The 18,662-nt window shown below is 38.9% G+C and overlaps 2 protein-coding genes across 2 annotated transcripts; one reads left to right on the top strand and one right to left on the bottom strand.

Moving 5' to 3' along the window:
* The first annotated feature begins 74 nt into the window (after nt 1–74).
* Nucleotides 75–10,980, top strand: LOC116287701 (spastin). The gene is made up of 17 exons (XM_031694380.2): nt 75–486; nt 856–951; nt 1,185–1,268; nt 2,103–2,386; nt 3,165–3,310; nt 3,814–3,842; nt 4,147–4,211; nt 4,800–4,874; nt 5,047–5,118; nt 5,220–5,295; nt 5,884–5,975; nt 6,471–6,550; nt 7,032–7,074; nt 7,673–7,752; nt 8,046–8,116; nt 8,430–8,470; nt 9,406–10,980. Exons 1-17 carry the CDS (start codon nt 186–188, stop codon nt 9,523–9,525), a joined length of 1,755 nt encoding a protein of 584 aa, XP_031550240.1. The 5' UTR covers nt 75–185; the 3' UTR covers nt 9,526–10,980.
* LOC116287700 (acetyl-coenzyme A synthetase 2-like, mitochondrial) lies at nt 10,241–18,214 on the bottom strand. The gene is made up of 14 exons (XM_031694379.2): nt 17,905–18,214; nt 16,614–16,710; nt 16,014–16,160; nt 15,376–15,428; nt 15,094–15,269; nt 14,703–14,855; nt 14,056–14,341; nt 13,724–13,816; nt 13,460–13,572; nt 13,117–13,243; nt 12,791–12,918; nt 12,412–12,475; nt 12,093–12,214; nt 10,241–11,530 (listed from the first exon to the last, which is right to left on the bottom strand). The coding sequence occupies exons 1-14, from the start codon at nt 18,191–18,193 to the stop codon at nt 11,345–11,347; spliced, it is 2,034 nt and encodes a 677-aa protein (XP_031550239.1). The 5' UTR covers nt 18,194–18,214; the 3' UTR covers nt 10,241–11,344.
* Nucleotides 18,215–18,662: the final 448 nt, after the last annotated feature.

Here is an 18,662-nt window from a genome sequence, read left to right as displayed (position 1 = left end):
AAAATACGAAAATCAGCAGGCGTTCCTCGACATGGCTGCTCATGCGTTAATACCATCAACCGCTGGTCAGGAAGTCCAAAATAGAAACTGACAAAATCAAACTAAAAAAGTGAAGGAAAAAACTGCAAGAAAGAAAGGGAAATTACTCCACAAATGAAAGGATCCCGGGCCTCTAAGATCCATAGATGAGTGAGCATGATCTTGGGGGAGTATTTTTAGCCGTGTATAAGTGGTTATTGGGATGTGTTAGTTGGCTGTATTGTGGTTTATTCTTAGTGTTTGGTACTTTCGTCTGGCATAAGTTTTCTGGTAGACGACTTAGACAACGTCCAAATCGTGAAATGGCGAGTAAAGCTTCTTCTAAGACGCCAGCAAAGGCGGATGAAAGTCTCCAGAATCTTCCATCACCTGTTAGAGATGTTAGGGTTCATCATAACAATGCGTATGCTTGTATTGCTAAGGCATTGGAAGTTGATGAAAATAAAGGTAAGTCTTAAATGTATTGCCACATCAGCAGAATTTGAAGATGTGCTTATTCTAGTCTTTTTAAATGTTAATCCTATTAATATTGGGCTACAAGGTTCTGTCTTTGCAGATTAATAAGATTGATAAGCCATTGTATGAGTGAAAATTAAATTGGTGCTTCAGGGGTCGACGAGCCTCCTAACAAGTGGTGGGGGGCTAAGATTGAAAAATATGAGACTACATGTAGTATGGGAAAACGTGGGGGGCTGTAGCCCACCCTACCCTACCCCTTCCGTGGACCCCTGTGCTTGCTACAGGATATTTTATATGCCTTTCAACTATACCCTCTGAAACATTCCCTAAATTCAAATTGAACTGCATTCTTTACAGGCTCTACGCTACAGACCAAAAAGAGAGTTGTGGATTTATATAGAAGAGGAATAAAGGAACTTGAAGATGCACTTGCCATTGACTTAACTGGGAAAGGTAACTTGATGTGGAACAACTTAAAAAGTGGGGTGGGGGGGGCTAAGATTGAGACTAGCATGGGAAAAAGTGGGGGAGTTATAGCCCCACTGCCCCAACCTTTTAGCAGCCCATGCAGAATGTTGAATGAAAATAAGTGCACCTTCAGATGTAGACATTATAAACTCCACAACCTACTGTAAGTATCTATCATATATTTTTTGACGTTTAGTTTCAATAATGTTTTAATTTAGGAGAGGATTGGGATAAAGCTAGAAGGCTACAGGACAAGATGGAGACTACACATGAAAGTGCGCGTGATAGAATGGATGAATTAGGTAAGTTACACAATTGTAATTATATAACATGTACAATGTTAATAAAATTATTTTACTATTCTGCAAAATCAAGGTCTAATGTGTTTGATTCCTGGACTCCACCTACAGTAATATTTGAGTAAAGTTTGTTGAAGATTTCTCCAGGTTCTCTGTTTTTCCTCTCTCCTAAAAATCTAGCATTGCTAAACCGGACGTTTAATTAACAGATCAAAAACAGTTTTCCGTGTTTGATACTCTGATCAAAACACGCGGGATGTTGGGAGAACACGAGAGGAGCGTAGGAAACCACGACACGTAGCGGAGTGGTTTCCAACTTCTCGAGTGTTCCCCTAACATCCCAAGTGTTTTGATCAGAGTATCAAACACAGAAAACTGTTTTTGATTTGTTTTATAAAATAACAAACGCGCGAAAAGATCGAAAAAAAGCAAAGTCTAAGTAAATTCTCCCTACGTGCCGTCTCATTCAAACTGACCAATGAGCGCGCGCGATAGATTAAGAATGACGATAGTGTGTTTTGATACTCTCATCAAACATGGTTTTCGACCAATCATAGCGCGCTTAGCATCCCAATTATTTTATAATTTATTATCAGGGGTGGCAGAGCACATTTTAGTTGGGGGTGGGGTGGGGGAGATGAAATAAAATTGTGGGGGAAGAGGCTAGAACTCAAACTAAGACAAAACCCCAGCTACTGTATGCCACCCTGATTCTGTGAGTTAATTAGCCGTGGTTTTCTGACTTTGATCAGCCCAAAGGTTATTTCAGGGTTCAATGGTTGATTTTAACTTAATGAATGGTTTTTCTTAAAGTACTGTATTTTTTTCTTTGTCTAGTGGCACACTTGCTCTCGGCAGACATGATGGATGACCCAAGCCCATCAACTAGAAGACCACAAACTGCACCTTCCAGTGTGAAAACCACAGTTATTAAGAAAACAAGAAGAAACAAGGCAGTGAATCCTAACAGTAACAATGATAATTCCAATGCAAGAAGCTCATCTTCGGGGACTTCAATAACATCATCTTCTTCTAACAGTTCTGAGTTATCTTCAACTTCAAATGCAAGAATTAGAACTACTGCAGGTGGGCCAGCAGCACAAAGAAAGTACAACTCCCAGGTGAGGATATATAGTACTGTTTAATAAACGAGCAGGAGTGTTTTATCGGGTATAAAACACGAGGCGTAGCCGAGTGGTTTTAGACCCAATAAAACACGATCTGCGAGTTTATTAAATGGCTTAAAAAACTCCTGATGTATGTTCTCATACTGTACCGAATTCTTTACGAAATAAACCAAGTTTGATAAAGAAAATCCAAGTTAAAGTTTATGCAAATGAAGACGAATCTATATCAGATATAAAACCTCCTTCATGGTCATGATTTCTATTGTGTTTCCTTCATGAATTATTAATGAGTTTTTTAAATATACTGTACAGTACTAGACCTAGGTGGGTGTAAAGTTTCAACATTTCAGACCAATGTGTCATTCTCATGAGAATAAGATTATTTGTTTGTATTTATCCATATTTATGTGCATGAGTTTAATGAATTGCATGCGTTCAAAAAGCTTTCAAAAATATTTGTAGTAGGCCGTTAGTCCTAAAAAGTTGGGGGCTGAATCCACTGGTGTTTGTATATTATTTGTATATTAGTCTTTATTTGGCAGTAAATTAATTTTTTGTCAAAATAGCCTGCAGTTTAAGGTGAAGTATCCGGCAATAAACTGCCAGTAACCGCCTTTTACAGAAAGTTCTGTGCACATAAATGACACATGGTCTGAAATCGATGGGCATTACATGTATAATATGCCCAAGATAAATATTAATATTAATTGATACTCAGATGCTTTAACGTTGTTTATTGTTTTCATGTTGGAATATTTATTTAATTGTGCAGCCATATCGTGCACCAAGAGCAAGAGCAAGAAGTGCTGCTGATCACACCAAGCAAAGTAGAATCACTGAACAGAAGAAAAAGATATCATATTTGAAAGGAATTGAGTCAAAACTAGCCAACATTATTATGGATGAAATTCTTGAAAGGTACACAGTCATAATAACCATTAATAACATATAATTGATTGATCTTGTTTAGTAGCTGGTGTTAGTAGGGTGTGGTTGGACGTCAAAAAGGTACATGCCAGTAGGGTGTTGGAGTGTTTTCCTTGGCGAACCCTACTGACTCCACTTTTGAGATCTGCAATTAATTGATCTTTTGTGGTAGACAGTGTTAATAATGGAGAGAATAAGAGAAAAATATCAAACACCCTTGGCTGGAATCGAACCCAAGTCTTCAGTATTCTAGTCCCATGTGTTAACCACTACACCACAAGGACCAACACACTGTGTTGGTTAGCGTTAATAATGGTAGGATGTGGAAACATTACCAGGAAGTTGTCAGTAGGGTGTCTGTTGGTATGCTGTACATGTACTTTTTCGCCGACATCTTACCACCACCATTATTCTTTACTATTAACTATTATCTATTAACTGAAATATTAATGAAGAAAATCTTGTTCATTATGACTATCTTTGATCATTTTTAGTGGTCCTACAGTACGCTTTGATGATATTGGTACGTAGACTTACAGTACATTATCAATTAACACAGCTTGTAAATGAACCTCTTTCATAACTATGACATGTTGGCAGCCTGGCTTAAAATAAGTTTTAGCTCTGTCATACCTGTACCTGTACCTGTACCTTATTTCTGGCTTAACGTCACTGAAAATGACTGACAAGGCAAAACTTTGACCAGACAAGTTCCAATTCTGGCCGGACATTACCCGATGTCCAGCCATTATTTTAATTGAGCCATGGCAAGTTTAATGGACATTTTAGGAAACCATGAGATATGAGGTTGTTACTTTTACTTTCAGCTGGTGTTGATGTTGCTAAGAAAGCTCTAAGAGAAATTGTCATCTTGCCATCTCTCAGACCAGAGGTAAGATACTCCTATCAAATGATTAGTGGTGCAGAATTAAAGATTTTTATGAAACCAATATCAGAACACCTCTAACACAGGTGACAGAGAGCGCTCGCATCTCATCACTGCAACCTGAGTTCGAGTCGCGCCGGATTTGGTGTTGTATATGAGTAGAGTTGTTTGTTGGTTCTCTCCTGTGCTTCGAGGGTTTTCCGGGTTCTCCGGTTTTCCTCCCTCCGCAAAAATCAACTCCTAAATTCCAATTCAATCACGGAATGAGGGCCACAGGTTTGTTAGCCACTGGCTATTAAGTGCTACCCTCATGAAAAAAAGGACAATTTTTTTTTAAACTCACAGATTGATTTGGAGCTTAGAGTGTTGGGTCTTGCAAAGGGACAAAAGAACCCTTGAATCAAGGAATGTTCAATCCTTATAAATTTTGCTTAGATGCAAAGCAATGCAATGCTGTGATTGTAGATTGAATGTATAATGTTTCATATTCATGTTTTACCGAGTGTCAGCTCCTCAATGATGTTTATTAATTAATAAATTATTGTCCATTGTCTATTATTATTATTCTGATTATATTAATTATCTATTCTTCAGCTTTTTACTGGTTTGAGGGCTCCAGCAAGGGGTCTCTTACTTTTTGGTCCCCCAGGAAATGGAAAGACAATGCTGGTAGGTAATCCATGACACAGTCTAGTGAACATTCTGAGAGAGCACTTGAGAAGCTTTGCATCCTGATTTCGTCCACTGTTTTCTCTAGTCAGCATCCTGCATGTTTAGATCAGAGTGTCTGAAGGAGAAAACTGGTTTATATATTTTTTATATTGGGTAACTTTATCCATAGGCAAAAGCTGTTGCAAGTGAAGCACAAGCCACATTTTTTAACATCAGTGCTGCAACTCTTACATCTAAATGGGTATGCTCAATAAATAACATTATTTTTTATCTTATCCTTAAATTAGTAATTTACATAAGAAAACAAATGAATGGTGAAATGACACATTCGTTGTATCGTAGGTTGGTGAAGGAGAGAAACTAGTGCGAGCTTTATTTGCTGTCGCAAGAGAATTACAACCAAGCATTATATTTATTGGTATGAATGATAATTAAACTATAATCAAAGGAATATAAATATTGTAAAGGTTTTCCCATTTTTTGTTCCTGCTTTTATTCTTTTTTAATGTCACAGCATGCGCGCGTACTTTTTCTTAATTCACATTTTTTAAAAACGGTTATTGTAAGTTGTATATTATTTAACAAATAAAACAGCTTTTTCTGTGCTTAGTGACGTTAGAACAAAAGAAGCACACTTCGTGAGTGCTTTCGGCGCTAATTCCTAAGTGCTTTATTACTGAACCACTACGCGTCGTGCTTCTCCTAACACTTCTCTCGTGTTTTGCCAACCTTGCGTGCTTTGTGACTGCACACAGCACGCGCGCGCGTTTTCTATTTCTTCAATAAAAAAACTTGCTAGCTGTACTGTGTGCAGTTACAAAGCTCTTGGAGATTGGCAGAACACGAGAAAAGTGTTAGTGTAAACGCGCTCGCTTTTTCTATTTCTTTCATAGGGTTTTTCTCCAGGTTCTCTGGTTTTCCTCCCTACGCAAAAATCAACTTCTAAATTCCATTCATGGGTTTACCGAAAATATAAAACTTATGGAAATTTAACTTTGATCACCAGATGAAATCGACTCACTTTTGACTGAACGAAGAGAAGGGGAACAAGAACACAGTAGAAGACTTAAAACTGAATTGCTTGTTTCCTTTGATGGGGTGAGTTTTGTACAAGGCCTACGTAGCTTCTATTAGTGTCGTCACGCAACGCTTTCTCCTCTAAGTAATAGGGAAGTTGTGCGTGACGACACTAATAGCGACTGCGTCGAAGACTAAGGCCCCGTCCACACGTATCCGCAAATTTTATTTTGCGGATACGGGTTGCGTCCACACGTGTCCGGAAATTTTTGTATCCGTATCCGGAAATTTTCGAAAACGGTCTCCAGAGTGGAAATTTTCGAATACGCTCCGAATACGGATACGTGTGGACGGTCGTATCCGCAAATTTTCGAATACGATGACGTAAACACGATTTTGCGCATGCTCAATGAGAAAAACTATCCGTCAAAGGGACTAGGAACTAGCGTGCATCAGGGCGGATCAAGAAATTTCCGGATACGTGTGGACGGTGAAAACGATTCGAAAACGATTCAGCAAATAATAATTCTTAAATATTTACATATTCTCAATAATTATTTCTGTCGTCTTGGCTAGGTGATAGGTGATCCAGATGAACGTATTTTAGTCATGGGAGCCACAAATCGTCCTCAAGAACTAGACGACGCAGCTTTAAGGTACATGTACTGAAATAAAGATGAATGAATTAAAAAACTGTAATGTCCCCGGTTTCCATCTGTAAATAAAGTGGATTAGTACTTAATGTATACGTTAAAAAAATCACGGTATCGTGCCGTGCCGTGCCGTGCCGTGCCGTGCCGTGCCGTGCTCCAGCATTTTTGATTGGATGATCAGAGATATTGCGCGTGACCTTGACGTGACCGTGTCCACCCCGTGTTCATGCTGCTCTATTCCATACCGTGCCATGCCGTACAGACGTGCCGTTCTCAAGAATTTGATAGGCTTTGATTGGTTCGCTTGATATCATCAATCCTGTACCGTGACCATGGCGGCGTGTGTCCTACCTCTTCACAAACACGACAAAATCTAGTCTAAGCTACGATTTACCTTCAAGTATCTGGCGAAAAATCTTTTAAATTTGTTTCAAGCACGCATTATTTCTGAAGTAGTTTACATCTGTGTTTGCTTTTATTACAGACGACTTGTCAAGCGAGTGTATGTTCCTCTTCCTGATCGAGAGGTAAATTGACTGATTTTCAAAGTCTTGAACTCGCGCATGCGCAAAAGATACAGCTTCATAGTAGTCTCATCCACAGCCGTCATTAGTTCCGTCCCAGTGGAGAGGGCGCGTGAGGATCTTGGACCGAAGCTAGTGGCTTCTGCGGAAGACTCTAGCTTCTTAGGCCTCGTTCACATTAATACATTTTCAAAACGCTCCGCTTTCGTCTCACCGAAAACGCATCGAAAGCTTCGCGTCCACACTAGCGTTTTCATAGGCGTTTTCAAAAACGCAGATGATACGATCGGGAATAATGCAAACTTATCATGCGCTCATTCAATAAACAAATGTGGCGGTGTGAATGAAGTCAGCTTCAAAAGCCTCCGTTTTAGCCTGTCCACACTATTACGATAAGCCTCCGTTTTCAAATGTCTCGTTTCTGGAGAGCGTTTTTAAATGTCATCAGCGTTTTCAATCGTTTTAAGGTTGCGCAAGACCAAAACGCATCGAAACGAAATTCAAACAGAAAAGCTTTAATGTGGATGCGGTATCAGTTCTGAGCCAAGCCACATCGTCTGGTTGGTATACTTTAACTCTTTTGTGTCCATCTATTTTTCAGACGAGAAAAATTCTGCTGTCAAAACTTCTCGCTAAGCATCAAAACCCACTCAGTTCCTACGAACTGGACAGACTTGCGGCGTAAGTGAGACAAGTACTGAACTTTAAGATACACAAAGAAATGATACTCAAGGGAATGACACGTGGTCTAGAATGCGAAGACATAGGTCTATTCTTGGGGTGTATGTTACGTCATAGCCGCCATGTTGGTTGACGATAACAAAGCATTCCTCATTAGCTTCTCTTGTTAGATTAACCAACATGGCGGCTGTTTCATCGTTATTTATATCTCAAGGGATTTTGAGTCATGTGGTTGCACCCCGAGAATAAGAAAAAAACACGTTAGCGTTAATGTATTTTTCTTTTTCTGATAGAATGACCGAGGGGTATTCTGGGAGTGACTTGACTGCCCTTGCTAAGGAAGCAGCTCTCGAGCCCATTCGAGGTAACATTCGTCGTTCTCCTAATTGCTTTTCCATACTCTAAACAGGGGGGCGGGCGTTGGGGGAGGAAATGAGACAGTAAGACAGAAAGTAAGGTATGTCATCAATGCGAGTGCATGCGTGTCAAGAGGTACTGTACACGCTGTGTCGCGTGAGGTAGGGGGCCAGAAAGCTTTGCATATGGCACGCTTTCGATTGGAACTAACCCTTTCTCTCGAAATCGACTGCTTGCTTATATCCTTGAATATTTGTTATCTAGCTATTTCACTATGTTGCACTACTTTGTCGATATTCCTGATGATATTTGCTTCATAGGTTTAAAGCCAGACGATCTGTCGTCTATGGATGTACGTGAAGTAAGTTACAAAACAACATTATATCCACGTATCCAGTATGATGTCCCTGTATCTTCAATTTATAAATCCTTCAAATTTTATCAACAATTTCCATGCTGATAAAGGCACAGCCAAATCAAAGGCACAGCCAAATCAAAGATCGAATTGCCCTAATTCACTATGACGCCACATCAAAACAATCTTCAACAATCTATTGTTTAAACCCAAAGGATCATGGTCGTCGGACGGGGTCAAATCAACGCAAATGCACCGAAAATTGTTCTAAAACCCGTATGAATCCACGAAGAGAAGTAGAATAGCCAGCAAACGCTCAGAATATTTTTTAGTGCATATTAACACATTATATCTGAAAACCAGACCATTTTAGATTAAACTGTTTCGCTAGGAGCAAATTTTGTCGAATTTTCTATTGGATTTGGCGATTCTATCCCCCACATAAACAAGCAGTGACGTCGTAGTGAAATAGGGCAATTGGAATTTAGCTCGTTAGGTTTTTTGAGGGACAAGGTGAACCAGAAGAAAGAACCCTCAAATTGCGCTATTTCACAATGACGTCACGGTTTGTTTACATCGGCTAAAATGATAGAAATGTAGGTTAAATTTAAGCTTAATTCTCTTCTTTCGAGATATTTAGCGTAATATTTAGTTGTTCTTGCCTTCACCAGCTCGTAAACCAAATTTTATTGTGATTTAAGATGTGTTGTTGTCATTCCATCCCCCCTACAGCGACCGTGATCCCTAGCGTTAAAACTATAGTTTGTTTTGATGTGACGTCATTATGAAATAGGACAATTAAGGAAGAGAACTAACAAGCTCTACTCACATGTGATACCAAGTCCAGGAATCAAACCCAAGACCCCAAAGAGGAGAGGCAGATACAGTACACCTGACTCTTATCCAATCCCATTTAACCATTCACTATTCTTTCTACTCAGGTCAGGAACATAACATTCCAAGATTTCCAGCATTCTCTTCGTACTATACGAGTAAGCGTGTCCCCAGAATCTATTAGAAGTTACGAACAATGGAACGCTACCTACGGGTGTAACGCATGATTCTCTACACCAAAAGGTGAACTTTCCCTACCTGCAATATGCTTAGATATTACATATAGCTGGGCGCATTTTTAGTAGAGTGACTATGCTTGTCCCGTGAAACAAATTTAGATAATTAGTATTTTTCCACGAGCCAAGTACAAATCACTCTACTAGAATCTCTGACAGTATGTTACTGATCTAGAATGGTAAGGTGGGCACGACAAACAATACAAAATTTCTAAAAAAAAACAACAAAAATATAAAATACAAAATTCCTTTCGTGTTCCGGGTATTTGATTGGATGGAAAGAAAATTCTCGTGCAGTGTGATTGGTCTGGCGTATCCCTTGCCGTGCCACGACCGTGTTCGTGCCGTGAGCTTTTCACAGTCATAAGAAAACCACTAATGCTAATTGAAGCACAGGGAGCCTGGCTTTGGAATTTGTACATGAATAAATCAATCAATAAAGTGCTTTGGGTTTCCTGTGTTGAGATTTGAAATTAGACGCTGATACGTTGAATTTCTGGTAATCGTATTACCAGTAACTTGATAGCAGATTAGCGTAACGTATCGGTGTAACACACGCCCTCCCATTAATTTACTGGTAGTACGATTACCGGAATTTCAACGTATCAGCGTCTTGTTTCAAATCTCAACACAGGAAACCCAAAGCAGTTATGAATTGTAATTCGTGTAGTCGAAAAAACTCATACAAATATAGTATACAAACCCATCAAATATGATTTTTTATTTATTAGTAATACCAATTCCTTTTTTGATCGTGTGAAAATAAACAAGTACATAAAATAGAATTAGCTAATTCGTAATCAATCATTCTAGTGCGCTGAGCCGGTGCCGAGTGCGCTGAGTCAGTGATATGATAAGTATTTTCGTGCTTGGCACGTTATGTTTTAGTTATATGTTTGTATTTATATGATAGTTCGTACAATCTAAACACTATACTTCTAAAGATTTGAATTATGTTTCTTCAAGCTAATTATTCTCGGGGAAAAACTCCGAGCTCCAGGCGGGAGCTCTTTTAAGTTCTACATCAACGATCATGATAATAATTGTTTGGACTACATGAGTGTATGTGACCTTGAAATGATATAGACTTTTCTAACAGCTTGGGCAATTATTTACGTCTCTACCATTGCAAGGTCACCAACATTCTCGTTTCTATGCACAAGTAAGGTTATTTTTAGAGATTGCGCAAGTACCTGTGAAAGGGACTATTCAGATGGATTGAAAAAAGTATTGCAGTGCTTGGCCACGAGTCCCAACCCCGTTCCCATTTATAAATGTATTTTCTGTACAGATATTCAGTATTTCAGTTTTGTAGAAATCATCATATAAATCGAGTAGACGAAGACCCTATCCGTGATATTTCAAATGATACCTGGAATAGCCCAGGCTGATAAAAAAAGTTAGGAGAAAAGTAGAGTAAAAAATAATTCCCATTTGACGCTGCCATATATATCTCTTTCGTGAATCTTTTCCATGACTTGATGTGGGCTGTTGTTAACAGGGGCAATAAGACATTCTTTAAGGGTTTTTTTTTTCAGTATTATATTCCAGCCTTTAGTTTAGTCGCAACTCCATGCGGTAAGCATAGTCCATTAGCAACACACACTGACACATACACACAGTTTCTATACTAGCCATTTCCAGGTCGAGTTGGCATTAATTGTGGGTTGGACCATCTTGTAAATATGTTCCCTAAACAGACCCCTATTGCACTTCAATGCCAACACGACCCAGTTTTTACCCAAACCTGGGAATAGCTATTAATCAGGCGTTAGACAAAACTACATCAAGGGAGGGGAGGGTAGACTATCTACTTTGGTTGGTTCTTCCTAACCCGTTCCATCACTTCACTATGCTGTCGTACAATAACCTCTACCACAGAGGGATCGGCCAGGGTAGATACGTCTCCCAGTTCGTCGGGCTTGTCCTGAGCCACCTTACGTAGAATACGACGCATGATTTTGCCTGAACGTGTCTTCGGGAGACCTGGAACTACCTATAATATAAACAGTCTTTTATCAGAAGTGAGCGATAAGACGTTTATATGATTGTGCCATTTGACTATCATACTTTAGTATTTTTTCCATATTTATCCCCAACCACGAGTCGTGCGCACTGTTAATGCACTGCTGTGGTCATGTCTTTGATCACTGAACTCACCACGAAAACGTTTTCTCCGATTTTCTTCCCACCACAAAAATCATCTAAATTTTAATTCGAACATTGAATGAGGACCACAGGTTTGTTAGTCACTGGTTAATATTTTCTACCCTCGTAAAAACAAGGATATTTATCAATTTAATTTAATTTATTTGTCTTTTTATTTATTCATTCACTCATTCATTTATTTATTCGTTCATTTATTCAGTTATTTATACGTTTTTGAAGTAGAATCAAATTCTACTTCCTTGTTACAAGTGCGCAACCCTTCCAGAGGTAAAGAGAGGGTATAATATTCCGTGATTGCGCAACGATGCGCGCAATAGTTACACCGTGTATCCTGGCTATTGGACAACTATCTAATTTCACGCAAGTATTTTAAAAAAACTGTTACTGACCTGGATGATTTCAGGAACTGCGAAGGCCCCGATCTTAGCCCTGACCAACGACTTGAGCTCCTTGCGGAATTGTTCGGGTTCGATTTCAGCGTTGTCCTTTAAAGTCGCGTAGGCGTAGATACCTTAGGGGGAAAATTTTTTCATAAATATTTAAAAAAACTGTACTAAAGATTATGGGGGCTTGGTATTAATATATACAACATATCCTTGTTCCAGAGGCTCTTAGTACAACGTAATTTTGAGCGTAGCTGTAACTAGTTGCTGCCTCGCGAGAACCAAAATTACTGACAAGGACTCTGGAACCAGAGTAACAAGTTACCTTCTCCTTTAATGGGGTGTGGGAATCCGACCACGGCTGTCTCGGCAACTGCTTCGTGATTGTCCTAATGAATAGCACAAACCACTAAGATTAATCGAGGGACGCAAAGTTTTTATGGTAAAGTTCTTGTTGGCGCTCGGATATTAGGGGTTCCAAGGGTCAGGGTGAGGGATTGGTAGAGAAATAAGGTGGAAATGTAAAAGAAAATGAGATCTAGAAAGGCTACTTTTCCTTTCCTTTAAACATCAATGTATGGACGGAGAACAAAGTCCTGTCTTACTAACTTTTTTTCAGGGAAAAGCGAACTTGTGCTTTGAAAAGGAAAAACAAACTACCACCAACCAGCAAGAGATTGAAATTCTCAAACATCAAGTCTTACCATCGCGTCCTCGACTTCTGCAGTTCCCAGTCTTTTCCCACTGACATTAATGACGTCATCCATCCTTCCCGTGATCCTATAGTGGCCGTCTTTATCGCGAAGTGCGCCATCTCCAGTGAAGTAGTAACCTTTGGAAAATATAAATACACAGTACATGAGACTTGAACGGTGGGACGGAGTGGGATAGGGGGTGAGAGCTTGCTACTCAACTACAATGGTGCCCCCCCCCCCCCCCCCCCGCCCTGCCCTATTACTCCAAACTTCTCCCGTTTCAATGTAACGTTCAATGACCCTATTTTCCGAGAAGGATTTTAAAATTGACTTACCGGGGTAGGGACGGTAGTATGTATCGAGGTATCTGTCATGGTGACCATAGATGTTTCTGCACATGCCAGGAGTGGATGAACGGAAGCACAAGGCACCGCTTACATTATTACCTTTGATTTCCTTTCCCTTGATATAAAAAAAAAAACAAGAATCAAAAGTTATTGGATATAATGTGAAAGAGAAGCCACTTCAATGCCCAGAAAGCCAATTCAGTGCCCAGAAAGCCACTTCAGCGCCCAGAAAGCCACTTCAGTGTCCAGAAAGCCACTTCAATGTAATAAGCCACAATTTTACAGCCTACTATAAGAGATTCCAAGATATAATTGTAATTCCAACACCCACCTTCTCATCTACCAACACTGGGTCAACTCCAAAGAAGGGTCGCATTGGAAACTCAGGTTTTATTGGATGTTCACTGGGAGATGGTCGCGGGGAGATGAGAATTCCTCCAGTTTCTATTAAAAAAAGAAAGTCGATCAAAGACTCAAAAGTGGGAGTTACTGTATTGATAGCAATGGTCGGATCTAAGGTGGACAAAAGTATGCGTGGTCAGGATAATGTGGTGGGTCCCTAAGCCAGTCATGATCAGGGTGATATTCAGCTTACCAGTCTGCCACCATGTGTCCACTATGGTACATCTCTTCTCTCCCACTACGTCATTATACCAGTGCCAAGCCTCGTCATTAATCGGCTCACCAACTGATGGGAAAAAAATTAAAATAGGTCTCGTTTATATTTGATTCTAACGTTTCTGAAGAATTTATTTGAACTTGGCTGTTTTTGGATTGTGGGATAGATCGATGAAATAGTACTAACTAATTAGTACAAAATAGCCCAATGAAACAATCGAAAAACAAAAGAAATAGATGTGTTTAGTGCTATTTAGTTTTGGTGCAATTTCATTATATATGGTTTGCACTCTATTATCTATATCATACCTGTTCCCAGCACTCGTAAAGACGATCTATCATACTTTGTCACATAAGAATCTCCTGATTTCAACAACAGCCTGATAGCTGTTGGTGATCCATAAAACTGGTTAATTTTTAGTCGTTGGACCATGTCCCAATAACGTCCCGGGTCTGGATATGTCGGGGTGCTCTCAAACAGTACAGAAGTAGCCCCATTAGCTAAGGGACCATAGACGACATAGGAGTGGCCAGTGATCCAACCAATGTCTGCTACGCAGCCGAATATGTCCCCGGGTTTGTAATCAAAGCAATGCTACAAAGTAAAAAGAAAATCATAGACAAAATACTACATACTAACGAGTGAGCATGCATTAATAGGTGTCGCATGGACCACACTATTCGGCATCGTTTGCAAACCGCAAAGGCCAGACTTTGACTTGCAACAAAAATACCTTAAAAGAGTTATAATATACCTATTTAGCTTGGGTCTAATGTTTACCCATGTCAGACCATGTGTCATTCCCTAGAGTAACATTTCTTTGTTTAACAATTGCGCATAAGAAGAAACATGAATATGGATACAACTCAAACAAAGAATGTTATAGTTCTCAAGAGAAAGACACATGGTCTGGAATTGTTAAATTATGCCCAAGATAAAGAGGAGTATTACTAACCTTCATGGTCATTTTAGCATATAGTAGATACCCAGCTTGTGTGTGCAGGATTCCCTTGGGTTGTCCTGTACTACCCGACGTGTAGAGAAGAAACAAAGGGTCTTCACTGTCCATAGACTCAGCCTCACACTCAACATCATGTTCAGCCATGGCCTGGAAAACAACCATTACAATACTGAAAACAAGCTGTGGCACTTCACTTATAAAATACCGCTAAATGTGTTATTGCTTTTGTTCGTGTTGTTGTTGTCGCTACTGCAGCTGCTGCTGTTGTTGATGCTGCTGCTGCTGCTGCTATTGCTGCTACAGTAGCTGTTGCTGCTGCTGTTGCTACTGCTAGCTGTTGTTGCTGCTGCTATTAATCATTGTTGCTGTTATTAAGCTGACTTACCTCTTCAAGAGGAATGTCTTTCTTCCCCATCGGTACATCTCCACCTGTGCGTTTCATGACAAACACTCTCTCAACACAAGGACTTTTTGACACAGCATCATCTACGACTCTTTTTAGTTCACTGATTCTTCCTCCACGTACGATCTGGTCAGCTGTTATAACTGTAGAAGCTTGAGCTACATGTGACATAATTAAACAAAATTTCTTAGTATTTAGAAATCCAACTAAGATTGTTATTGATTGAAAGAAAGCCATTGATCCGCATAGATCGGCAAAACCCACCATCATTAATTCTACTTGATAATGCATCTGCGCTGAAGCCTGCAAACACCACACTGAAACAAAGATTTGTATGACAAATCACTTGAAGTTCAGGATACACTTGAATGCATGAATGAGGTTTCATATAATCACTATGAGCTAAATTTTTCAGGTCACATGTTCCTGTGCCCCTTTTGCTGTTCGTTTGCCTCAGTAAACAATTGGGGTCTGGCTATGGCCCTGCAATGTTAAGATGTAACTAAAGCAAAGCTATTGGAAAATTTTGATTGATAGAAGTCAAGAGGCGTAGTTCAGTTGGTTAGTGCACGAACTTTGGAGCTTGAGGTCCATGGTTCGATCCTTAGGATTTCCACGTCTGTTTCGACGATCTCTAATCCATGTAGCTTCAGCTTTAAATACTCTTATAACAGAGCATTGATGGTGAGAGGGGGTATAGTGCGCACCGTTGGCTTCCATTGATAGCAATTGAATTTCAACTGAAGGAACTACCGACGTTAAATATAGGTACTTTACTTTTTTACTTTTTAAACCGCACAAGAGCTTCGTTATTTGGTCTCATTATAAATTATCATAACAAATGCATTGGGTAATATATAAAAGATAGAAACATTATAACAGACAAATATTACAAAATATACCTATGAGGAGCACCAATCCTTGCACAAGCCAGCATTGCGGCAACAGCAAGAGGGGAAACGGGCATATAGATACAAACAATATCTCCCTTCTTGACACCATGACTCTTCAACATGTTGGCCAGGCGATTGACCATCTCATACAGTTGTCTGGAATGGACAAAACACAAGTTAATTTCTTTTTGGTTTAAAAATAGATAAAGTGGCTTTATTTTGAACTAATCATTAGCTAAGAGCGTAGTTTACAGGATTGTGAACTGAAACAACAGACAATTGATACTCAAGTCATCAGGAATTGCCAATATCGATATAGCGCCTTTGAACTAGAGGCATCAAGGGTGTTGTAGTGGTAGTTGACACATGCAAATCATAATATGCTGAATTCAATTTGTGAATTCAGACATTCCTTGAATTTGATCAGCAGCCCAGACATTTTTTAGCATACGCGCATATCGATAAAATTTGAGCTCGGGGGATTTTTATCAAACTCTCAACACAAGTTCATGTCTCAGCAACACAGCATAAAAAGCTAAATTAAGAGACAACATACAAAATATATAAATTTGAATAAAAAAGATTGTTATTGAAAATTAATAAACTCACATATATGAAACATGTTCTACATCACCAGGTTCGTCTTTTTCCCAGATTAAAGCACTTTGGTTTGGAATGGATCTCATGTGTTGGTCAACACAGTTCTCTATAACAATTAAAACATAAATATATAAAGCTGCAGCCCATTACAATATAACAGTTATAAATCTTGCTTTCTGATTGGTTTGGGTCAGAATGCATGCTTGCTTTATGAGATTCATGCATGCTCACAACTGGCATCCCAAAAAACAGTTACTCTGATATCTAATATATAAGAGAAAGAAAATTTGGAAAAGTTCCAGGAAAATCAATTAAATTAAGTTTTCTATTGGTTTTGGTTCTTCCAGTAGACGTGTGTACCATTTGTTGGAAGTCAAAGTTTGCCCCTCTTTTCTTTTCTTGCCATTTGCAAGACTTTCCAGACTGCATGGTTAAATGCTACACTGTCCAGAATCCTTTTCATAATAATCCTTATATTTGCCTAATTATAACTGACACCATTATCTTGCACCTCCCAAAGGAGTTAAAACATTTGAATAACAAAAAGAAATTGAAGAGGATTCTGGTAGTAGAGATATCAAGTTACAATAGATGATTTTTTTAAAATGTCTTTGACTATTTCCAATATGTTAATGAGTGTGATGTCATTATAGGCATGATTAAATGTACAACCATTTTCTGGGGCAGTAAAACGTCCTGTATAAACCATAAATGTCTTACTCATGGTTTAAAGAAAGTTTATTGCAAATTTGTTTTCTCGTAATAATCAGTGTTTCAATTTACAAATGATGACAAATAAACCCAAATTTCTATAATGACATCACATCATTAGCATATTGGATGTATAAACCTTGATATCTTCAAGATGCATCACTCAAATCATATGAAAATTTTACCATTTAACTTTTCACTTCATGCAGATTCAATACTGAAAATATTGAGTTAGGCGTTATAGGCACCTTAACTACCCCTCCCTGATTAATGAAATTTGTACATTCGCCACTCGTTTGTTTACCTTTCGAAATCGACTCGAAATGGAATTCAAAAGGCATCAATTAATAAATATAAACAACAGGGCGTTAATATACAGAGAAAAGACCTTAAATATGTATTAATCGAAGTATATAATACTGTATAGCTTCCCTAAATGACGAAAAAAGCACAGCCACCTTTGCCTTTACACATGTGCGTGACCTGTAATACAATACACCAAGTACGTACACGTTTTTCAAGTGTGAATTCTTAGGAATAACAGACTCAAAATATGTACTAGAAGTCAAAATAACTGCATTTTTTTTACCTGCAACGTTAATTTTCCCTCCCAAAAACCAGCGATGCTGTCCTTCGTACATATTACAGTCGCTGACTGTATCAAATGGCTTCTTCCAATGCAAGTGGGTAGCGCCAAGTTGCCCCCAGAAGGTATCCGGATTCGTAATACTATGATCATACTGAACACTGTTTTCTGGAGATACGAAGCTTAGCTTAGGAGGAGTGTAGTCGTCTTTGAAAAACGAAGAAGCATTCCTGCTTAAAGATGGAATCAAACGACGAGTGATCAAGCTACGGGACAGAATACAACACGCCATGGTGTTACGACCCAGCACATGAGCACGTGACCCTATGTATATGGAACGACAACAGACAAGACGAGACCAAGGGGGGTAGGCTGGGGCAGAAGCCGAATCGATTTGAAAGAAATGTTGGAATAATAATTACTCATTATTATTCTTAACGTGCAGATCATGGGCGAAATGGAGGAGTAAAAAAACTTGAAAAACATATTTAGGATGCTTGAACAAAATTGCGGTCTGGTTGGCGAGTCGCGCAAATATGACAATTTGGATTTGCAAGCTTTTTTTCCAGAAGCTTGCTATGCTTTTCCGCTAAAAAAATATAACATCGATTTTGTTGAAAACTTTTTCATTTTTTTTCCCCGTGGATCTTAAATGGACTAGTCCTTTTAAAATCCATGGCTTCCCTGGATTTTTTTTTTTTTTTTTTTTTTTTTTTTGCATCAAAAGATTTTTTGCTTCGTCACTGAACTTCTTGATATAT

This window comes from Actinia tenebrosa, unplaced genomic scaffold (assembly GCF_029948245.1).
Source record: "Actinia tenebrosa isolate PJP-AT-01 unplaced genomic scaffold, QUT_ActTen_1.0 PGA_scaffold8__29_contigs__length_14323225, whole genome shotgun sequence".
In the NCBI taxonomy this organism is placed as follows: Eukaryota; Metazoa; Cnidaria; class Anthozoa; order Actiniaria; family Actiniidae; genus Actinia; species Actinia tenebrosa.
The sequence above is the reverse complement of the archived record's forward strand: the minus strand, read 5'-3'. Positions and strand labels throughout refer to the sequence as shown.